The sequence below is a fragment of the Excalfactoria chinensis genome, chromosome 2 (genome assembly GCF_039878825.1).
Source record: "Excalfactoria chinensis isolate bCotChi1 chromosome 2, bCotChi1.hap2, whole genome shotgun sequence".
NCBI lineage: Eukaryota > Metazoa > Chordata > Aves > Galliformes > Phasianidae > Excalfactoria > Excalfactoria chinensis.
In genome coordinates, this window is record NC_092826.1 from 118,966,522 (window position 1) to 118,990,347 (window position 23,826).

Below are 23,826 nucleotides of genomic sequence, written 5' to 3' on the forward strand. Positions count from 1 at the left end.
TGTTATGCCTCTAGTCAATCTCTCCTTTGTTCACTCAGTAGGTCTACACTGAATCTAGCAATTAACTCACAAAATCAGCCTAGTTCAAAGATTATTCTTCCCAAAACTGCAACGGGCAGTCTCTTCTCTTGAATATTTTGTTTAAAACATCAAGCCATGTGTACATCCTAGAAGAATTTGAGCACAGGATCTAAGCTAAGATCTTAAGCATTCTGAAAGAACACATCAGTCTGCTGAATATGATATCCAGAAAAATGCAAGTTCTCATTTCAAAGGTAATACACACACACACACAAATATATATATATATATAAATCTATATGGCATATTTTCTGAGCAGGCCTAGACTCCTTGTGAAGTTGTTTTTCAGTATAGCAAATTAGAAAAACATGCCCAGAATTAAAGGTTACTTAATCGGGTTGAAGCAGTAACTTCAATTCCAGCAACTCCCTCCCACTATGTTACATCTGATAATGTACCCAAGTCCAAACAGAAACTTAGTTCAAAAAGATGTTTGGTCCTTGAATGTAAAATGACACTTAGCTTACACAATTAGCCAGGTAATACATATCCTTCCAAGAAAAACAATTTTTACCACAGAATAATCTGCATTTTACTAATCTCTGATTGTTAAATTCTACTTGCTGAAACTTTTCCATATGGCTTTCTGAGCGCCACTGTCCTGTATTTAATTACCACAAAAGGATATTAATAAAGAGGTTGGAAATTTGGCCCAAGTCCTGTTCCACAATTTGGACGGTTTGATGGAGAGAGAGCCAATGTCAATTGACATTTCTGTCAATATGAGGCTGTGCCACTTCACACAGAAAAGCAGTGGGAAAAGGAGAGTAAATAGACCTATGGAAATAAAACATCCACCTATTTTTGAATTGCTCATACACTTCCAAAACAGCACAGTCATAAAGTAGCATTGAGCGAAGTGAAATACTGGTTAGGTAGCATAAGGGGCAGTCAGATGGCAATTGGTGGAGTAATCCTTGTAATCGAGACAGTTTTTATCAAGCCGGAAGATGCACACCCAGAAATACACAGCGTACTTAAGAATTTTAAAGGCAGAACATGATATTCAGCAGAGCCAAGGCAAGGGTAGGCAGCTTGGAGTGCAAAGGATGCGAGGAAACTAACGTGGGTGGGAAAGCATATGTTGCTGTTTGGATGAGGAAGTGGTACACCACAGTTACTTCATAAGTGCAAGCGCTTTATAAACTAAATCTCTTAGGAACTGTTTTAAATAGACAAAGAATGACACGCAGTCTCTGACAAACTTGCAGTATTGTTCAAGAAGACTGGATTCCTTCTCAAAACATTGGACTGCTGCTTGTACTTTTTCCAAAAACGCTTATTTTTAACCTCAACTTCTTCATATAAACACTGGGCAGATGCACTGTGTAGTAAACTCTGTTTTGTCTACCATGAAATTAATGGCTTCCTCTGTCTTACCTGACAATGGAAAACATATTCTGGTGTGGTTTTCTTGAACTTCATGTTCCATACCAGGGCTACCCCATCAGGCTCATGTGGAGCATCTTCATTATTGTTATAAGATGCAACCATCAATTCAGGGTACTAAGACAAAAAAAAAGAAAAGAAAAGAGAGAATTAAATAAACTGAATGATGAAGAAGGTATGCAAAATAGAGAAAAATAATCTCACCCGACATATGGAATATCTGGTTTCAATTATAATACATGCTAGTTCAATCACAGTATTTAGCTACATTTTGGTTTTATATTTTACTTGTCCCTGATGTCCTTAAAGCCCCCGCTCCTTGCTCTGTATCAGTTATTCTCACATATCACAAAGGCAATGTTATTTTCTGCATTTTCAGAAAAGACAACTGACAGGATATCCATAAAGGGAAGTAAAGCAAGGAATTCAGCTAAAAGGAAAAATCTGAAAGTTTGAGCAACTGTAATGTATTTGCTTAACCATTTCTTAAGAATCATTGCCTTAATTGATTTTGATGGTAAAATCAATGTGAGGATAGCACTTGTTCTGAAACTCACAATTCTTCAACATCTCAGAAAACTATTCCTCCTAATTTCAATACGCACTCTTCCAATTCACTTATACATAGAAACAACTTGAAAGCTCTTTCAGATGATTCAAATAGCAAACAAATTTTGCTCAATTTTGCAAGACGGTGAGGTCATCTGCTAAAGCTCAGGGTGACATCCAGTTCCACTGACTCAGTAAGACTATTCCAATGAGCACTCTAAAATAGACTCATGTTTTCTAGTGCACATATTATCCACTGATGTATATAAGTAGATATGCACCAAACACATACGTATTGCCGTGTGTGTATATATGTACATATATTTACATACACATAATCTCATATATTTTCTGTATTTCTGACAGCTCATACCACTGGTAACCCCTGTCCTTCCCTTTAAACAGTCCAAGTAGGGTAATGGACCTTGTGGGACATCTGGAGAAGAGCACATGGATTCTGGCAGATCAGTGATCTAGCAGCCTTGGTTTGTGGGACCTACATCCTCCTCTTGTAAACTAGGAACGCTTTTCCTCAAAATTTCCCGATGATAACTGCAAGTCATTGTCACTGCCTTTCCCAGGTAAGGCCCTGCCAAACCATTCACCACTTCATAGAGGAACAGCACAGCTGGTAGATGTATAGGAAGTGGGACAAAGGAACTGCCAGTGATGCTGCTGAGAGCTATGAATTCGGTCCACACCAGGCATTTTAAAAATTACAAACACTCTTTTCTATCATTACTCGTGTGGCTTGATGCCCTCTGATCTCAAAATCCATTTGGAAGAAATAATGCATACAGCTGTTATTTCTGCCATCAGCAATTCTTCCTTCCCACTCTGGGTACATTTCCATGGATAATACATCATGGAGCTGATGATTGTTCTATTCAAGCTATCATTCCATGTAAGATCTGAATCAGATCCTGGAACCATGGGTGGAAGGACCAACAATGGTGTGGCCACCACAGCTGCCTCTTCCCCATTTTGGAAGAAGGTGGCTCTGACTGGGGGGGCATCTATGTTCCACCAGAGCCTGGCTGGTGGCACTGCTTGTAAGGGCACCCAAACCTCTTCTATGAGACTTAGAACATGCACCAGAGCAACTACCTCTTCTACCTTGTCCAGAACTCAGACACCTGAAGGTGGTTTGATCCCACACATCCTGTAGGGACACAGCTGCACCATCCTGCCTTCCTCTGCTCCCATCCCCTCTGAGATCTCTCTTTTCTCTCCCATGACAGAGATTATAACTACTCCTGAACAGCGAGCTTAGCTTCTCCTTTGAACCTTCTCATTCCATATTAGCCCTGGTCCGAGGAAGCAGTATGTGCAGAAGGCTTTTGACAGCACATCTCATTTTGACCGATCATTTGGGCCAGCAGCTGAGCCCATGCTATTGAAGAGACAGCGACCTCAGCAGGCAGAATCGCCAAGCCTTCACCGGCAGGAGACAGAACGTGAGCAGTCATGGATACCAGTTTACAGGCACTTTGGGGTTTGTTCATACTTCTGGAGAGTTCAGTGAGCATGTTCTGGTTGGTATTGCATCTGGCCATAAACAAACAATGACTCAAACCTTGCTGGTCTATATGTAGGTTTTGCAATCAAAGTTTATGCAACAGTCTGGAAATACAGTTTCAGGTTTACACAGACGTCAGGGTCACATCCAGCTGGGCAGCACCAAGAGGCTTTTTGACTCTGCAGGAATAGAGCCAAGTGCACCACCATAAATCCATCAGTCTGCTCCACCAACTTGCATTTACAGCTGTTCAGTCCTCACTGGGCATCCGTCTGTCCCAGGAAATTCCCCCATGGACATGCGGCAGTGTGAAAAACATTCATAGCTGCTGCCTGAGAATCAAGAGGACACAGCAAAGACCCTGCAGCTGTAGCTTTCCTGGCTTCAGGCAAGCTGTTAACCTCCTCAAAGACAAAGCAAGGTGATCCCATGCTCTGTTTACACTCATTCTGCTGGGCCTTTCCCTCAGTTCCTTGATGAAGGATTGAGTCAATCTTCCCTTTGCTCCACAGAGAATCGAGAGGCTGTTAGTATGAATGATCACACATTTTTCGGAACGCATTTTACATGTGACTAGGAACAGAATAACTTGTTTCATCAGTGCATCAAGCCTCTTTGTTTGATTAAGCTTTTATTCACCCCCAGGATGTTTTGCAGCAACACTTCTATCGCAGACCGTTGAGCAATGTATTCTGCAGTTCCCATGACTATTGGAGCTGTCCTTTGGCACACTGGACACCGCCATGGCCTGCAGTGTGTGTGAGAAGCAGAGCTAGTGGTCAGGTGAAAGGTCTCCAGCTGGCTCCAGCCCCAGCCACAATGCACACCTCGGGGCAAGTCAGCAAGGTCTGGTGCCTCCTCCCAGGCCACAGACGGCGCAGAGGAGCCCCAACACACAGAAGTTCCTGCAGGGTGACAGGGAGCTGAGCATGAGGAGTTAACAGAGGGGAAGGCAGGAGGGGCCACCCTGGAACAAAGAGGTGGGAAGCAGAACATGTCTGCGTGCCCCAGGGGCTGAGCAATTACATTTGGCAGTGCTCTTCTGAGGCGGCCTTTTTTTCTTGCTGCCCTGGGAATACAGTCAGAGCTGCCTGTTAGGAAAATATCAGATAAGAATTCCATGTAATTTCCAGCCCCTGAACAAGTGAACAACCTACGATAAGTGTTTCCTCAGGCTAATATTTGATTTCTGTGGAAATCCATATGTGCTTATAGGCCACCCACATCACACCAGTGCATACCTGTTCTTAAGCTGAAATTTTGAACGATAGCAAAGGGATAGATCATTCATTTTGCACACAGGACATGAGTTGGGTATCACAGCAGCCTTTGCACATGCGGAGCAGGTAGCAGTGTGCTGCTGTGAGCACAGCCCCAGCCCCAGTCAGGCCTGTGTGGCCTCCTTCATACAGCCTGTGCTATCCTCCCTGAGAAGCACCCAGAGTGATGGAAGCAGCCCTGTGGCCATTTTGAGAGGAAGGCAATAGAGTTGGACACAAGAATCACCATGTCCTGTACTACTTATCCTCTCCCAAGTAAAAACACACCACAGGAACAAGTCTACGTCCTCCTGGAGCAATTTCATTATATCTGTACCGTGGACCCTGAAGCAGAGACTCCCTGGTTCCCTCCCCAAGAAAACCAGCTGCTTTTCTCCACTCCAGGCTGACTCTTAGGATCAGCATAACAGGGACTGAAGCAGAGAGGATGAGGGCAGCTGGAGTGAAACTGGGACCACAAAATTTGACAGAACCTGTGGTGATGTGTACATACTAATCCCATCTCTCCAACAGAGTAACTAATTAACCTGGTTTATCTGTCCTGCTGATGTGGCTGTATTGGTTTGGCGAAGCTGAAGCAGCTCTCCAGTCAATTTTAGTTTGCAATATGACAGTGCTTTGTGGTGCACAGAACTTGGATACCTTCCAGACACATTACTTTAGCGTGTGCCCTGGGCAGCTGCAGTCTCCTCTTTCATAACTTGGAGGGAGGACCCAGAATATTCAGAAAGACCTCTTTTTGATCTTTTCAAATTGCTCAGACACTTCTGCACTTTGAGTTTTGGTACATAAAGAAATAAATTTGTATTCTTGTTTTCATTTTAATATATTATTATTTATAACTGCTTATTAAAATGAAATGTTAATTATTCAGTTATTTTTCATTAATATAATTTTAATGCTTTTCTCCTAAAAGGAATTCCATGCGATGAAGGACTGGAGAGGGGGGAAAAAAGGGTGAGTAGGTAGGTTTTTTAACCTATAGTTTTAATACAAAATCCTGACTTTGAAGATTAATCAGCATATATAGAAAAAAATTGGAGAAATTCACTGTTGCCTGTTTCTCTTATGGGAAACATGCATTTACTCGTTCTGTAAGAATGATGCTGGCCATATTTTTTTAGGGAGAAGTTGGAAGTCATATAGAAGCATATCTTCCAGCTTCATATCTTACCTGCAGAGACCAATCCATACAGGTGACAACACGATGCTTTGACCAATGCTCATCGTAGAACTGACGGTTAAAAGAAAGGTTGGCTCCTGCTTGAACATCTCTGTGAATTAAACAAAGTGACACTTCTTGAAGTAACAGAGTTCAAATGCTCTTAAAATCAATGCAGAAGTTCCCAACTATTTTTTCTCGGACCTCTGGAGAAGTTTGCTGCCTTCAGTAATTGCTTTCACTAACAGTCTTGAAGGAATAATGACTTTGCTCCATGGAACAAATTTTACACAACCATTTCACCCAAATACAAATTTCACCCAACCATATTTCTTAATTTCCACTGCCTTCCTGCCTTCTCTAAGCAGGCTCTTTTGGGACACCCTGGGACACCCCTACCACCTTTGTCTCTCGGGACCAAGTCTGATCCTGGCATTCAGCATCTCCTTTTCTGAATCTTCATGTCCAAACTACAACCAAATCTCTCTTCCTTTTGTCTCTTACAGCATCTCCTCCCAGCCACAAGAGATGGCAGATGCCTTCTGGCACCACTGTGACTGGCTGAAGCTCAGTGCTGGTGCACCACCACATTCAGTTGTCATGGGGCAATGCTCCGGAGCAGCCTCCTTTAACTTCAGCACAGCACATCTCCTGATTTGCCAAGAGGCTTCAGTGGATACACAGCTGCCGAAACCTAAATACATCCTGACAGATTAGCAAGTGTTGCTTCTTGCACTTCTTAACCATTGCTGAACGTGCAATGTGTCATCTTCTGTCTTATGTGTTTAGATTGCAGACACTTTGGGAGACTGTCATTTTCACCCACACAGTGCACAGCACAGTGCAATCTGTTACTGACCTGAAGCAGCAGTATCTGCAGAAATACTAGGATTAAAGCATACAGATGTAAATCTCTTAAAGTACTCATGCACAACTACATATACACTTCTATGTTTCAGTTATTACTAATCCAAAAACTGAAAAAGACCAACAACAATCTGAGTAATACTTTAAAGGAAAGAAAATGAACAATGAAAACTGAGCAGTAAAGTATGAAACTGTCTTACAAAATAATTTAGACTAATAAGCTGACCCAAGACTTCAAGGGGAGGTTTGAACCCTTTTCTTAACTATACAAGGATTTAGTTTAGTTTCAAAATTAATGCTTCTTGACATTGGTATTCTTTTTATAAACTTATTTTACAAAGGCGAGCAAAACCCAAACTGACCCATCTTTCTCTTCTACGTCTCTGCCACTGTAGTCAAAGAATATGTCTGAATCTTCAGCCAAAGCTCGTTCAATTACACGTATTGTCCGGTCAAAAAATATCAAGAATTCTTCTGAATGGAGAACTTGCTGCTTTTCTTCTTCTGTCAGTTCTCTGGGAGGAGCTTGAAAAATGAAAAGATGTGGTTAAGAGTCTGACATTTCACTCCTTTCCAAATGAATAAACATATTCACTGAGCTTCTTTAGACATGAACGCTTGCTGTAGCACCATCAGGGCAGAAATCAAAGCTTTGCACTTAAAATCATGACTAAGAGTTTTTTAGTAGATCTAAACATGCACCTGTATGTTACCAGAATGTAGAACTTACACAGAAAAGATCCTATATCTTACATATTTATTATTCAGAAATGGAAAATACTTAAAGCCCCAGATAAAATAAACGCAGTGTTCCTATTTCAGGAAATTGCTGTGACTGACGTTTAGGCAATACCTAGCTTGAAAAAGCAGAACACTTATGTAACAGGGGATCTGTCAGAGGAGCCAAAGATAAAATAATCTGCTCAACTTATAGTACAGTTCTTTGTACTAAAAGGGCTCTCATAATCTCTCCCTTCTCTTCTTCCAGTTTCTTCTTGGTATCACTGATAAATTTTGCCTTTGGGCTTTCGTGAAGCACTGAAGTAAATAACCAAAGACTCTTCCTGAGGCAGCAAAATCTAAAGTGACCAAACAAAATCCATTTACTCTCAGGCAAGGCAATCCTAAGAGCCAGAGCAAAAAATGCACTCTGCCTTGGCCAGGGCTGCCTGGGATGGGTGGGAGCTGCCTCAGGCAGGACAGCCCAGTCCCTGCAAGATAGAGCTGCTCCTTTCCTTTTGGCAGAGATGCCAGCTCTTTCATTTCAGAAGGGTATTCTCAGCATGACCCTTCATCTGAAGATTTCAGGAAGCACCAGTTTCACTTCTCCATCAGTTTAATGACCTGTTGGTAAATTACAGTTAAAAAGTGAGCATCTGAGGAAAGAAAGTTGGATGCTGTTATTGCTGCGGTGCAAAATTCTGTTCTCAATTACACCAGCAGGGTCATACTGATAATATAGCAAAGTTTTGTGTCAGTTATGCCTTTGCCAGCATGTGATTTTAAACAAGCATTTAAGTTGTATTTCAGAATCACTTATATTTCAAAAAAATACCATTAGCATCTGTACAGTTATACCAAACCAACTTAGTAACTGTGTCAAATTCCCAGCTTGGAAAGCTCTGTTGGCACCACAGGAGTTATGCTAACAGCGAACACTGTTCCAAATTCATGATTATGGACACAAACAGCTTTACAGCAGAATTACAGAAGGGGATGTAGCCCTTGCTCACCATCCCATGCCCTGTGGCTCATGCTGGGTTTTTTGCTGACAGCTGTCCAAAGAGGCATTTGCAGGTGTTTGCCTGGATACAACTCCACCACCAGCCCCAGGGGCGAGGATGGATCTGGAGGCATAGGAGGGAGGAGAAACACCATGGCCAGCAGTTGTGCAGTGCTCAGCTCCACTCCCCGGTTTGCAAAGTATTTGCTTCTAGAGCACTCTCCCTGCTCAGCTCAGGAGAGGCTGTTATCATCACAATCAGGTTTGCCTAATCTGCTCAAAGCGTTCACTCTAAAAGACAAAATCTCCGTCTAAATTTAGAGGGAAAGAAAAATGCGAAAGGTGGAGGAGCAATTTGGCACTCAGGAGACAAGCAGCTCAGAAGTTCAAACTTGAGTCCGGATGGTCTCCTATGGCCTCGGCTCTCTGCCTCCTGACACCAGTTTCATGGTCCCTGCAGAGCTCCACACATCCAGGGACAATCTCTGTCCCCTGCACAGTCCCCCTGCACAGCAGAGCAACTATTACCAAAGCAGGAGCACAATTTGCCTCTAAGTGCTTTAGACAGAAGCAAAGCGTGTGGAAAAAAAAAGAGAATGACTAGCAAAAAGTACAGGTTGACCTATTGCAGCATCCACTACTGAACAGTAATTGGCACTAGGGGAACTTATCTAACAAGGAAGCCTGTAACGAGGCAATATCCAACTGTCACCACTTGCTTTCTGAGAATCAAAGGCAACAAGCATGACAATGCAGCAAAACAGCATAAAAGGGGAGCAAATAACTGCAAATCCAACTAGAAAACTCATTTTAAACTGCTCCAAATGCTGAAAATTATTCACTAAATCAAACAGCCTCTACAGGTTGGATATATATAAATTTACTATTCGGTCGTCTGCCCACCTGGACTGGCAAAGAAAATACAACATAAAAATCTATAGGAAGGTGATAAGCAAAAACTAAACAGCTTGGGCGCTGTGGGGTGTTCACAAGCAATGGAGACACAAATGATTGCAGTTCTACCTCAGCAAAATCTCCCTTGCAGTTAGCAGCAATCTGTGGGAGGCCAGCAGTCTATTTATTAAACCCTCTTCAGCATCAGCAACACCTTGGCTGAAGTTTGTAGGGCATAAATCAGCTTACCTCATCCACCAGACTGACACACCAGATGCCCCCTGGCGATATTAAGCTTCATATTTTAACCTTATTTTCTTCTTTCATTCGTCTGCCTCTGAAGTTTTATTTGAGGCAATCTCTCCTTGCAAGAATGTTAACATCTTTACTATTTCCACTGTAAAACATTTCTGTAACTACTGTAAATACATGGAATAGAAGCGAAAAAAACCAACAGAACAACAACAAAAAAAATGTCATACACACACACAAAAAAACAACCAACCCAAAACATACAAGCTTGTTCTTTCAAATATGAAGATTTTCTGACCATTTATCTTACAGAGCTGCTTCCATTTTCTCCTTGTTCCTGTCTGTCCATTACCTTGAATAAAATAAAAAGAATCTATGTAATTTTCTGCAATTTCTCTTCCTATCTGGAGGCTTTCGGTTACTTTGATCTCAGCTTTCAAGAGACACAGACGCTCTTCAAGGAAAACTACTAGAAACATAAGTAGCTGATCAAAGTACTTCTTGTTTTGTTTTGTTACAGAGACCTATGTGATGTGACAGTATCTCCAGAAATTCTAGGGAAGAATACAGCATTTTCCATCAAGTATCTTCTCTACCTGGAGTTAAAACCAATCATACCACATCTAACCCTCCACGTCTAACAAAGCCCAGCACAGTGCTTTGCTTCCCAGTGCTGGAAGTTACGTGCTCATTGCCTGACAAGCAATGGATGCTACCAGAAAGGAAACCCCCCACTTGGAAAAAAAAACTGATACAAAAGCATTTCCTTACATTGCTACAAACTAAGCTAAAAAATGCTGCAGTCTTATACCTATCTGATAGTAGCAGGACCGTGGTAAATAAAGAGTTGTGATAACAATACAGGATCAAATTCACAGCATTTATAAAACATGGTTTGAGTCTTCTCCCAAGGGAGCCAAGAAGATATTTAAAAAACAGAGAAAGATCCATATTTAAATAAGTTCTATAGTAGAATATTCTTCTGCAACATAAGCAGTTGTAAAAAGCTGGCAAAATAAGTAAAATCCATTAAAGGCAAAAAAGAAAGTAAGACCAGCAAGAGTAAGGGAATGAAAGAAAGGGAGAACAAATAAAAACAGTAAAGCAGGAAGCAGCCAGAGATATAACGAGAGACAGAAGGAGACAAGCAAAACCCTTTTAAGAGCTGTGTTATTCCTTTCAGTGCACATTTAAATCCATGTAGATTTCAGATGTGCTGACTACTGAGCGCAGCAGAAATGCAAGGTGTGAGAACCACGAGGTGCTGAGCAGCTCTCTGCAGCTCTTGGTCCCTGTCTCCTTGCAAGCCTCCTGTTTCTCTGGTGTCTCACTTTGTTAGGCTTGATATATGCCACGTCCAAGTTTGATGGACGCTGCCATGTGCGAGTTTCATCAGGTTTAAAACACAAGTCCCTGCACTGTGCAATTGCTGAATGGAAGATTTTGAGGCACATTTTGGAATTTTTCAGTGCTGGAAAAGCAGTGTCAGGAGCCTTGAATTCAGAGCTCCACTGGGCAGGCTTGCTCCCACTGCGGCTTGTGGGTCTGCGTCCTTGAGCACACCCGTGCTGAGCTACCATATGACAGATGGATGCCCCTGCACTAGCTGTATGATTGATGGCAGCAAAACTGTGGGATTGCAGGCTCTTATCTGCACCAATAAGACTGCAGGAACAAGCCACCAGCATCTTCTATCTCTCCCTTCCTGATGCAGGGTCCGGTGAGAGCTGTAATGTCCCCACCTGCACCATGAGCACACCACAGACACACAGCCCTGTGCCCACGTCCAGGGAGGGCATGGCAGGTCTTTGAAGCTGCAGATCCCAGCTTCCCCCTTCACAGCCTTTCATGCCGGTTTTTGCGGATATATCCAGGGCTTCAGATAAATGCAGGTTGAGGCCCACTTTCAAGACCCAGCCCGTCCTGCTGTTCATGTGGTTTCTCCTGACACAAAGAGGCACCTGAGGTGGAGCTCCAGAGCTCTCTGGTGGTGGAAAGCCCCATCCCACCCGATGCCACAATTTGGGACCAGGCTCTTGTTTACGTGGTCAGGGGAGGCTGGGAACAGGCAAGGCCCAGCCCAGTTTGCCGGCAGGTATCCCACACTTGGCTCTTCCCAGCACAGTGTGAGACATGGGTGACAGTTGGCAGCTAAGTGGAGAAAACATGGCAGGGTCTTGAGGCTTCACGCTTCCAGCAGCTCACCAGCCAGGTCCCCACCTCCCACCCCCACCATGTGGGGCTACCTCTCTGCCCTCCTTGCCCCAGGGTAATGGAGGGGTCATGCCAGATGGGCAGGTGTCTCATGTGCCTTGCAGTGACACTGGGACAAGTCCAGCGCTGGGCTTTGCCCTGCACAGGGGTCTGCTGCACTGTCCCACCCAACCCTGCAGAGCAACTCTGGGGAGTGCAGGGGAAAGATGAGGAAATAAACTGTGTAATAAATGTCTGCAGAATTAAATCGAACTACCTATAAACCACAGAGAGAGAGACAGAAAAAAAAAATCACATTTCCTCTTAAAATACCATTATAAAAATAGAGCACTACTGTCCCGTTGGCTTGGGGAAAGGGACTGGATCCAATCATTATTTTTCATATCGACCTATTTCTGAGTTATGTTCATGAAAGAATTGTCTGCCTCTCTCTCCCAACACTTCCCTCTCCCATGCCTTTTTTTTTTTTACACTCCTATAACTCAAAAAAGGCCACGCTGATTTTTTTAATCTGTTAAAAATGTGCTCCCTGAGCTGAAACCAAATTTCAGCCCAGAGCAAATTTTTACGGCTGGGTTATAAATCCCTGAAAAACAGGATTCATAATGGAAGTGCTGACACAGCCTTAACTACTATATAGCAGTGTGAATGGCGCCACTATAATATCTATTAGAGATTCTTTAAAAAGTTTGCAAAATATTGTCTTGCCTTGCAGAGGAAAAGAAGCCAGAGTACTTAATGCCAACATAAACATGCTTTTAACCCATTATGTGCTAATTTGCAGAAAAGCTATTAATTCTGAGTAGGCGCACAGAGTGCACTACCGACAGGAAATGTTCTTAACTCCTGTTTGACTTGTAACATGGTTTTAATCACTTCCATGAAACACAAACGATGGCTTCAAACTCTGAATGTTGCTCAGAACATGAGAAGGGTGATTACAACAGAGAGGAAAACAGGAATTTGTTGGCAAAAGGGCTGAAGCCAAAAGGGAAAGAGCTACACCAAACAATAAAAGTGGGACTCCATTCGCTGTCGACTGGGGATGATTGCTTCATTTGACTCACAGCATTTAATGCTAGCCACCAGCATGCCACTATTTAATCTCTGTCATGACATATACTACAGGTCAAGTTCACTTTCTATCAGGCAATGAACACCTTTTCTTCTTCCCTGAACTCAGTCAATTGTCAGCACCTCACAGAGCCGGTTCAGCTAAACAAGCTGTCCCTTGCTTTTGCATTCTGCAGTTTGTGTGTAAGGGATTGGTGCTGAACTAATTCTGCTCACCTACCATTCCCGTGGTCTGCTAGATAGGGAAGGGAAGCACGCCCCCTAAACTGACAGAAATAGAAGACGTTGGAGATGGTGCTTGGTCAGCAAAGTACGTAAAAACTTGCTTGAAAGCCCAGGAAAAAGTAGAACAAATCAATTCTGCAGTGCATTTAGATTCTTTCTTCTTTTCTTCATAGAGGAATTTGTGCTTTCTTCCCAGCTAGTGTTATTATTACGTGGAAATAAATGGGGATGGGATCAATTGTTAGCTGAATCCTATAGGGTCATTCAGCAACAAAGAACAGTGCATAACTGCAGTGATATCAGCTTTTATGGCTTCCTGTTGTCATTAGGAAAAGAGATACTGTGCTAGGCCACTGATTGCTAGAACTTATGTGTAAGCTGACCCCACAGTTTTAGAAGAGATAATTTTGTGAAAAAGTCAGTTTTTCTCTACTGCTGTGCCTCTTGTTCGTGTCTTTGCAGACTCTTCTGTGACTCCTGTTTTTGCTGTCACTGCTGCTCTCTTCTGCCCGGGCCAGTGGTGAGTGGGGGAGGTGAGTGAAGTGGAAAGATGTGAAGGGGAGGGAGTGAGCTCCAACCTTCTCATTTCTCCGTGACCCAAATGAACAATGGGCACTGTAGGATTTAGGAGCAGATGATTTCCATGTTGCTTTTAAGATGGAAGGAAGATTAATTCATAATCAAAACAGTATGGCTAGTACTGCAACTCACTCCTGTGCATGCGGACAGTAAAAGGCAGTCACTATACACCAGAGTCCAGTTTTTCTGACACTGACATAAATCGTGCAGACTCCCCTGGATGAGACAGAAGCATCCACTGCTTATTCACAGTCACACTGTCAGTGATTTCATGGGCTTCTCTGTACACTAACTCCACATTTTTTCTGTAATGAGTCCGTCTTGTGAAAAACAAAACCGAGGTCACAGAACCATCCCAGTAATGATCACTACTGCATGACGCGGCTTAGGCCCTACCTGAGGAAGTAAGTTACCTTTCAAAAAGGTGTACAGCATAATGAGCAAACCTGGCAACAAAAAGCTAAGAAATGTTGGACGAGAAACCAATTTCCTCTCATAGTGAATTTGCTGATTTTTCAGCCCTTTTCCAAAATTCCACACAAAACAGTCAGTACTCCAGTATATTTCCAGATCGGGAAGACCAAAGAAACGTCACATCCTTCTTCCAATTAGGAAAGCTAGAATGGGTCAAAGTAAATGGGAGGCACCTGGAGCACCTACTGTGTCCAGTGCTGACATAAACAACTTTGACACAGGCTTGTACAAGAAAAAAGCTCTAACCTGAATTTCTATCCCTTGTAGCAATGGAGAATGTCTCAATCCAAAGACATAGAAGACCAGGGACTGCATGGCTTCAGTTTTGACCTTAAGTTCTCTAGGGAAAGCTCCCACACAACGTTTTGACAGTCTACATTTTCCACTGAAATGGTATTCTGCTGGAAGATTCCTGTCCCCACCAGGTTTAATTTTGCCCCTCTCAAGCAGACAGTTATGGGCTCTAAGTATCTTTAAAGATCAACCAGCTCTCTGGAGCTGCTGGAATGCCCGGCATTCACATTTTAAATCTTTCATTTAAGTAGGCTGTTTAAACCAGAGGACAAGTAAGCACCAGTCCTGGAATCCAAAAATCTCTACTTTGGTTTCCAAACTATGAGGACACGTTGCTTCTGCTGAACAGCAGAAATCTTACGCTGGGTCACTGGGATACAGTTTTTTGCTTTTATACCACTAATGTAGCCCCAAATCAATAGAATTTGTGACCATTTCATTCTTGCATTGTTCCCTATAACAGAACTACCTGTGGAATAACTACTTGCTGGATCAAGTCCTTTAAAACTGTAACAAAACTATTTTTGTTTGTTAAAGTACCTTCTTTCGTTTCCTGCTTCTGGTCTTGATTTTCCGTCTCCAAGTCATCCTGTGCTTTTGGTTCCACCATTTCTTCATCATCTTCATCCTCTGAAAAAAAAGCAATGAAAAGGAACTGTGAGATTCTCCACTTCAAGGGAAAGGGACATAATACATCTACCTTTTTTTACAATCTTTATCTATTACTAAATAGAGGTAAAGCAGAGAGCACCGTAAGTGAAAATGTTTACTTTATACTCAAAGTTCCCCTTTCGGGAACAAACCCCCAGACTGCAAGACAATCTCCTAACACAGGGCACCTGCCACTCGTGCTCCCTGTGGCAACTTCCCATCTCAGATGTCATCTGAATATCTCCTTGACCTCGGAGATGACTTCTTGGATGGCATGAGAACAGATGCAAACATGTTTCAGCCTGGCAGCTATTCCAAAGTTGGGACACCTGTTATCCAGACACCTCATTTCCAATTCAATTCTCAACAGATTAATTTATCTTTTGACCTACAGGAAGGGGTTAAATAGAAATATGACCTCAGGTCAGATGCCACTAGTAAGCAAATAAGCATGGCACAGTTCTGAAAAGTCATCACCGTCAACGAGGGGAACACAGCAACCGAAAGCAGCATTTGGAGCTTAAGAGCCATTCTTGCATTAATATGAATTTAATGAACACTAAAATTTGACACATGTCAGTTAGTACTGCCAGATGTTTTAATGACCTTTCCTGACCTATGCAAATGCCTCTCTCCCTTCCCCTCTTTCCCCACATTGACATGTTCTTGTTTTATTCAGAAGGGCAAACCATTCCTTTCTTTATGCCTGTCTGAAGTTACAGCAGTTCTGACTGCTCAAACCAAAACATAATGCGTTAGAGCTGGAAAGACAGACTGAGACCTCCTTACTTCTTCCCACCTAGAGCAATGCAGTACACTCCCCAGAGCCCAGGTCCTGCATTCAGCCCACTCACACTCTCCAGAGAGTACAAACACAGCCTTCTAGATTCAGTGAGCTACTAACACTGAAAACAGAGGTGATACTAAAAGCAGAAGTTACAGCAATTAACAGTGAGGACAGACAAGTCTATGGGCTGTGCAGGGATTATTCTGGAAGGGTTCTGGAGCACAGACATAGCATCAAGGCACAGTAAGTACTGGTGCACTGGGTGGGTCCACTGTGTGAGAGAACAACATTCTCCTGGCCTCAGGCATTCGGCCATCAACAGAACTGTGCTAGGTCCTCTGGGGCTTTCTGAGCAACCCATCTGTCACCATATGGCCCATTAGGACATGGCCTTCTGCAGGCTCACTCACTGCTCTAACACCAGCACATTAACAGTGGGTCTGGCGGCAGCAAGTGACACTGTCATGATGCTCAAGCTGCTTAGCTACCAGCACCTTCTCCTGTGCAGGCTGGCTATGATCAGCCCCAGCTTCTCACAGAGATGTTGCCGCTGACAGGTCACATTCAGCCAACAGTAACACACAGCTGCATTTTGTTTTCAATAATCTAATAGGCACCGTTCTATTCCCATCACTTTGCCTACCCTGGGACTCCTCCCTGAAGCCTACAGAGTGCTGGCTGCTAGCTGACATCTCAGCTACAGAGCATGACTTAGCCACAAAACCAAGGAAGTGTCTCAGCTTGGGCAGTATGCTTTTCCCTTTTGGGAAAATGATGAAATCTTGGCATAAGATCTGCCATCATTCCCCCTACTTCTAGTGAGTTAAAGATGGAAAGCTCAGAGAAAAGGGGGGAATAGGTACAACGTGCACTCACTTTGATACCTCATTTGGCAATCATGTTTCCCTAGGTACCCTATCTATTCCTTGAAAGAGCTTTTAGTGAGCAAGCCAGGGCATTTAAGTTAACAGAGCGCATACACTGCTCTGCCCATTGTCTGAAAGTTAGCTAGCATCCCGCAGCACCAGCAGAGAGTCAGAGAATGTATCTCACCATGTGTACACATGCATACAGATAGGATCAGAACAGTGTACAGATATATGCACACAGACACACTTATGGTAGATACCTAAAGAAGCCAACTCCCACAGGAGTTTTGTAAGTCTGGCTTTACAAGTTCTCATTCCCTAGAGCCCCAGCTCTTGGGGCTAGTTGTTTATTTATGGATTTAAGCTTCCATTTTTAACCTGTTTCCAACCTGTCTGCTTGCACAAGGAAGTTTCAAAAGGTGAATGGTTTGAGAAAACAACAACAAAAAAAACCTCAATACTTAACTGAAAATCTTGTGATTTTCAAGGCAGCATGCTGTGCTTTTCAATGCTTGCTTTGTAATTTGCTAATGCATAGGGACAATGTTGCAAATGTGAAACCTAAGAATCTCTTTTGCAGCAAGTTTTCAGGCTGTAATGAAGTAAATATATTCCTGTTCTGCAGAAGTCCTTGACCTCCCTGATTTTGTGCGCCAAATTGTTTGCCTGTCCATTGCTGTTCCTACTTCTAAAGCAGAGGACAGAAGGCTACAGCGCAGCTGGAGTGGGGGCTGTAGTGATACTTCAGCACCTATTAAGGTAGATCTTCTTTACTTCCCTTCCTTCCCCTTCTGGGAACAATCAAAACCAAGTTTCCCTAGATTTCCCTAGATTGCAGCAGGAAGAAGAACCAAAGGTTATTACAACACATGCCATGCCTTTCTGTCCAAAAGCACACACATCAATATATTGCTTTTACTGGGAAGGCAGTGCAAGAGCTTGTACCAGGTTTGATCCAGTTCAGATGTCATTTATTTATGGAGAAATGTATGCATATACAAAAGAAAAAATTCAGCTAAAAGAATGATATGGTTGTGAGCCAAATGCTAAAATGCTAGCGAATGCCAGAATTTGGATTGCCTGGGCACGATTAGCTCCCTCCGCTCCCCACGTGTAGGCATGATGACATCATCCTGGAATTTCCTCCCTCTTGAGTGCTTGGCCTTATTTTCTGGGTGCTCACAGGAGACACGTGGGGTCTGAAATGAAGGGAAGCTGAACTCAAGTGGGCCTGTGCTTTGAGTGGAAAGTGCTAGGGAAATGCTATGCATACAAAAGCTTCCAGATCTCTCACTTCCAGTTTTGACCAATTGTTGCTGTTCTAACATTTTTGCCCCTTCTCTATGTGCTTCAGCACTTTTGCATGACTATGCTAATGTTGCACAGGATGCACCAGAGAAACAAAGGTTGGAAGGCAATCAATATTCTGTGTTCAGTGTAACATTTGGACATGAGATCTGAAGTCAGAACACCGAGTGGAAGAAAACAGGAACTAGAAGGGTTAAAAAACTGACTTCCCACTGACTGGCAGAAAACAGAATCTCTTGAGGAAAAAAATCACGTGTTATCGTGTAATTAAAACTGTATCATCACAGACATTCAAAAGGGATATCTAAGGATATCCAGAAAACCTGCCTTCTACAATATCCACTGTTACTTGGCTTTGCAACCTGAATGTTTATTTGCCATTGTTTCTTTTTTTTTTTTTTCATGTCATTCACTATTTAATGTTGATGTATATATGCACACTTGCACATGTTCATAGCACATACATTTGCGACTATGCATAAGGATAGCCATGCATATAAGCAATTGACTGTGCATATTCATAAACCTTACACAATGGGAAATGCTTTGGTAATCATTTTCCTGTCTTTTACTTAATGAGACAAAGATAACAGCGACTGTACATTTACTGAAGAGCCTGTGAGCATCTACATGCTTAGCTGTTTCCACATACAGTTAGTCTGCATATGCCATAGCAGAAACTGTGCAGGGAAATGACGACAGCTCTTTAGCTCTTGAATACAAATAGCCCTTCCCTATGTAAGCACATATCTGGTGTGAGGGAGTTCACAGAAATGACTTTTCAACAGCTTACATAGCAGTAGTAAGAGTCTCCCAGTCGTATTTGCCAAATAGAGTTGCTGCTTAGACCAGTAGCGCTACACTCTGTTCAGACGATCTAAATCAGAACCCAAATGTCTATTAAAGGAACCACATGAAAAAGAGCTAGTAATGAAGAAATGTATGGCTACTGTGTAACACTTCTTTGTAGATCTCAAAGGACTTTGCAAAGAGACCAGTTTATTATCCCCATTTACCATGCTGAGGCTGACGCATAGACCCACTCTCTCTGTAGGTAGCTCAGTAGAACAACAGTTGGGTGGAGAAGGAGGGCTGACTTCAGAGTTTCAGCTTAGAATCCTGCCCACTAAGGCCACCCTGCTTTTTACTGTAAATAAACCATTTCTCAATCAAAATGATCACTGCGCGCTTAGGTTAAACAAAACGTTTGTCTGCTGAAACTGGTGGAGCCTCATGTGGGATTAATACCGACCGACATCTCTGGACCAAATACCGTTTCTTCCTCAGAGCCTGATGATCCTCTGGGCTCTAGGAGCTGGCCAATTAGTCCTAACAGTGCTTTATTTAACATAATGAAGTAAAAACAAAGCACTTGTTCTCAACTTGTACTTAGTTTTGAACATTCTTGCTTCTACTGCAGGACGTATTTAGACATGGTCTCACATGTCTAAAAGGCTCTTTTTTTTCCCTCACATATAGAAGCTGTTCTAATAAAAAAGTATGACTTCTCTCTATAAACCTGGTTTTGTTTCATCTGCACATAAACTAGTAGTTTTCAAATGCTGCCTAGCTCCTGTGAGTCTGGTCTTTTGCTTGGCCTCTGCAAGGATAGAACACCATTTTGCAATCCCAGAAAAAGAAGGGGGAAGCCCTGCAAACATGTGGCTAACTCACTGGCACCTGCAGGGGAAAAGCACAGATGTGCTGAACCGAGCCAAGTGTTCACAGAGAGCACAGATATCTCAGGAAGTCATGCCTCGCATTTGTACAGAGCCAGATTTATCACTACTTGGGCTTTCCAGTGCTTTAAATCACTGCATTTATTTTTACAGCTTACAAAAACATACTGGGCACATTCAGGGCAAGCTAGAATACAGTAATTGCATCTAAGACAACTTCATACAACAGTGGCTTATCGGTTTAATTCTTGAGATGAATATTGTTGTGCTTGGGTGCACATTTTATCTTTGTTGGTTGCCTGAATTTTGGATTCCCACAGGTTCTACTCAAATAGTTTACTGAACAGCTTGTTTTTGTTTTTTGAGTTTCTGTAACTACAAGCATCTGCTTTGTTAATATATGTGCTACCATTTAAACAGCAAGAAGCATGTTGTGCATTCTTCTTGGGATCAGGACTTCTAGATCTCCTCAGACCTGCACCTCTGAGACAGTTAATAAGCTGCAGCTTCTGTTTATTGTTTGAAGTACTGACAGATAGACTGAATTAGACTGATGGCTCTGTTTTTAAAAGCAAGATTTTTACTAAAGGTATATCTTCAAAACAGCAACTAAAATAGCACCACAATCATATATTCTATTGTCTAAGTCAGAGATATATGAGAAGTCAGAAGGTTATTATATGGGGGTTTTATATCAGCATCAGCACTCCCTCAGTGCGTGAGAAAGCTCCATTGTGAATATGAGACATTCAATAAAATCGAGTGTCTTCACAAGAAGCAGACTTGATTTTGCAACTGCGAAATACTAGAAACTGTTGCATCACTTTTATATTTACAGCTGTTCAAATTCATTTTGCTGTTTCTGATATGAAAGAATTACACCGAGCAAGGACAAGCGCATCATGTTTACACTGACATAAGCCCAGATCAAACAAGTTGAACATTGTCGGTATTACACTGAGAAAAAGTTAAAACACCGTCTTTCCTCATTGACTGCATACTTTCCAACACTAGCAAAAATATGCAACAAGTAAGGAAACACAAACTTTTCAAAAATAGGACTGCTTGACATTTCACATTTTTGAAAATCTATGATTTGCAATCTGGCTGAATGGCCTATTTTCATATAATGTAATTTTTTGAAACACGTCCAGTTCTTCTCTTTCATCTTTTGACTGCTCTTTGAAGCACGAAGAGAATTAATTCATCAGTGGGTTCTGTTTGTAGAGTGGGATGTGAGACTGGACGTACACTGGGCACATGTTAGTCATCCCAGATGGAAATATTCTTGCATGCAGGCTCTTCTTGGCAATAGGCAGCTACCTCCTAAAATGTATTTCAGTTAGCCAAAGCCAGGAAGATTACTTACTGACGAATACTGAAAAAACAGAGGTGAAGAGATCCTAGCCTAAGCTCTGTGCAACATGCAACAAATTTCCGCTTAGAATTTCATGTGAGTCTGAACTTGAGAGCACACTGCATGAAAAATCATACACATGCAAAACATCTCTGCCCAGTTTCCAGAAAGACTCCTAACTGAATAAAAAGAACATTAAAAAGTTCCAGGTCTATTTTCAGAATTCCCTGTCCCTGATGTAACACTGATGTATCTTGTCCTTATGAACTAGTACAGACAGTTGTGTTTTCTACTGGCATTATATCTGCCATACGAAAAAAAAAAGGACTTTAGAAGAAAGGACAAGACTGGACAAATGTATCTCTGGAACAACTATATTGTCATGACACCCTAGGACTTGAATAGAAGCATGTGACATTCCTCCTTTGGTTTCCATCTATACTATTTATTAATTGGAAAAAAGGTCTACCTGTATCCTTTTTGATCACAGTTCTGAAACAGTAAGAATAAATCACAGCACTATAAGAATGGCCTCGTTAGCATCTTCCAACTCCCTTGATTATCTTCTTTCACCTTGTTGTGGTATGTTACTTTTTTTTGTGTATGTAAAAGAGAGGCTGCATATATTGATGGAATGCAGACTGTATGAGTAATAATTCTTCCACCAGATTCAAATATAGTGACTGAATCTCCTTGAAGAAAATGCCTTACCAAAATTTAACCAGAAAATACGTATCAAATATATAATATATATAATGTTGGGCATTTATATGTCACTGTAACGCAGAAGACTGGAGGACATTTTTTCTCTAGAATTAACACACTCAGCCTAACATCTTCTGTGGTTAGCACGCTAGTCATAATACACCAGTTTTAAAAGTGCAGGACTAATAGAAAAGACTGTAAGTCTTATCGTTTCTTGCAAAATGACATTCTACTCATGTACCAGTCTGCCACATCCCAGAAGGGTTTTTCCCTTCTACTGCAGTGCCAACCTCTGCAAAGATCCCATAAGAAGCAGGTGATACTACTGGGCATTACAACCGGTTCCCTAGAGTCCTCCTCTCAGGCTTCAGCTGTTCTTGTACCAGTGCAATGCAGGAAATATGTATTTCACATAGAAAACAAACACCATAGCCTGACAGACTGAGAGGAGTAATTTAGCTCAGAAAATTTATTTTGCCTACAGCATAGGCTGTGTCTGTATGGTTGCCACTTAAAAATTTGTCCCGAAATTTACTACACTTCCCTTTTAAAACAAGTACTCCATAAGTAGCTCTTACTTAACCTTTCTTATTAAAGCTCTCCTTAACAATTACTGCATTCAATTACTCCTAGTTGGGGAATTCTCAGGTCTCCTCATATATGATTTCTCATAACCATCTCCTGGTCTAGGGTTTCACCACTCAGCTCCAGCTCCTGTGTCTCTTCCCAACTTGTGTTTGCAGTCAGATTTCTCCTTGGTACACTGCAAAGACAGATCTCATTTTTCCACTTTGTGACAAATGATAGACTCTCACAGCCAAATGGCAAGGAAATGTCACAGAATTTTGTTTTACTGTAGCATCTCACAAATGTTGATATTAAGCTATCCAAATCTGTGCACATCTCTGATTGCAAACCTTCACACTGGTTCAAGTATTAAAATCAATGCCTCAGAACGTAATCATTTCTTTTCTAATTAAAACGGAAAGCTGCCTCTGATTCTTCAGGGAAGCATTCTTCTAAACCAAGAAACTGATTTTCCAGTTACTTGGCCTGCTCACAATTTTCAGTTGTGGTGAAAGTCTCAGAATTCAAAGTGTCCCTTGTTTTTAGTTTCTGGTCGGTCTAGACCAGACATGGATTTTTCTCTCCTCTTTTGGACCGTTGCAACATCACACTGATTGAAAGCATTTTTCAGTCCCCAGAGAACTAAACTGCAGAGAGCACCATTGGAGTCAACACCTCTTCAAGCTGATTCCCTTTTCTCCTCTCCTCCCTCCCCAAAGCTCATGTTCAATTCTATTGTGCTTGAACATATTCCAGTTGGAAGATGTAGCACAAAAAGAAAAGTACAGAAGTTTCCTTTTCTTGGCCATGGTTGGGTCTTCAAATAAAAATGCCAACATGAAATAATGGCAGAGCAGCAGAAGCTTACAGCAGCATTTACAGGCTGCTAGATCCTAAACCAAATAGTATAAATTTAAAATATCCTGCTGGAGTATAGTTCCAATAGTGTTATCCATTAGGAAAAAAAGCAATAGGGACACTTTATTTGTGTGGACGAAGAGGGATTTGCTAAATCATGCGGATTTTCACAACCTCTGAAACCTGGAAGAGGTTGTTTATTCCTCGGGGTGCTGCTGGCAGAAATCATGCCATGCCAGCAGCACAACAGGACTCCTGCCCTGGGGAAGGGCACCCAGACACGTGGCAGATCTTGTGGATTGGGCCTGCTCAAGTCATTTTCAAACCCTCAGATCATGTAATAGTGTTAAAGCACAAAAGCCTAAGTACGTTAATGAAAACCAGTCCCCACAACCTATGGCAGTAGTAGCAATTGTAAAACAAAAGCCGCTTTCATACTACACAAGCACACAAGCGCAGATGATGTATC

At 42.1% G+C, this 23,826-nt stretch overlaps 1 protein-coding gene across 19 annotated transcripts in view; it reads right to left on the reverse strand.

The window, feature by feature from the left end:
• Positions 1–23,826, reverse strand: part of DYNC1I1 (dynein cytoplasmic 1 intermediate chain 1) — a 179,681-nt gene that overhangs the window by 68,194 nt on the left and 87,661 nt on the right. For 11 of the 19 annotated variants that reach the window (XM_072327812.1, XM_072327807.1, XM_072327810.1 and 8 more), the window contains 4 exons: positions 15,117–15,206; positions 7,210–7,372; positions 5,993–6,092; positions 1,462–1,587 (listed from right to left, as the gene is read on the reverse strand). In XM_072327812.1, coding sequence (XP_072183913.1) covers positions 1,462–1,587; positions 5,993–6,092; positions 7,210–7,372; positions 15,117–15,206 — 479 coding nt within the window. Of the gene's footprint in view, positions 1–1,461; positions 1,588–5,992; positions 6,093–7,209; positions 7,373–10,014; positions 10,069–15,116; positions 15,207–23,826 lie in introns of all 19 variants that reach the window. The other 8 variants (XM_072327809.1, XM_072327801.1, XM_072327804.1 and 5 more) reach the window with 1 other exon arrangement.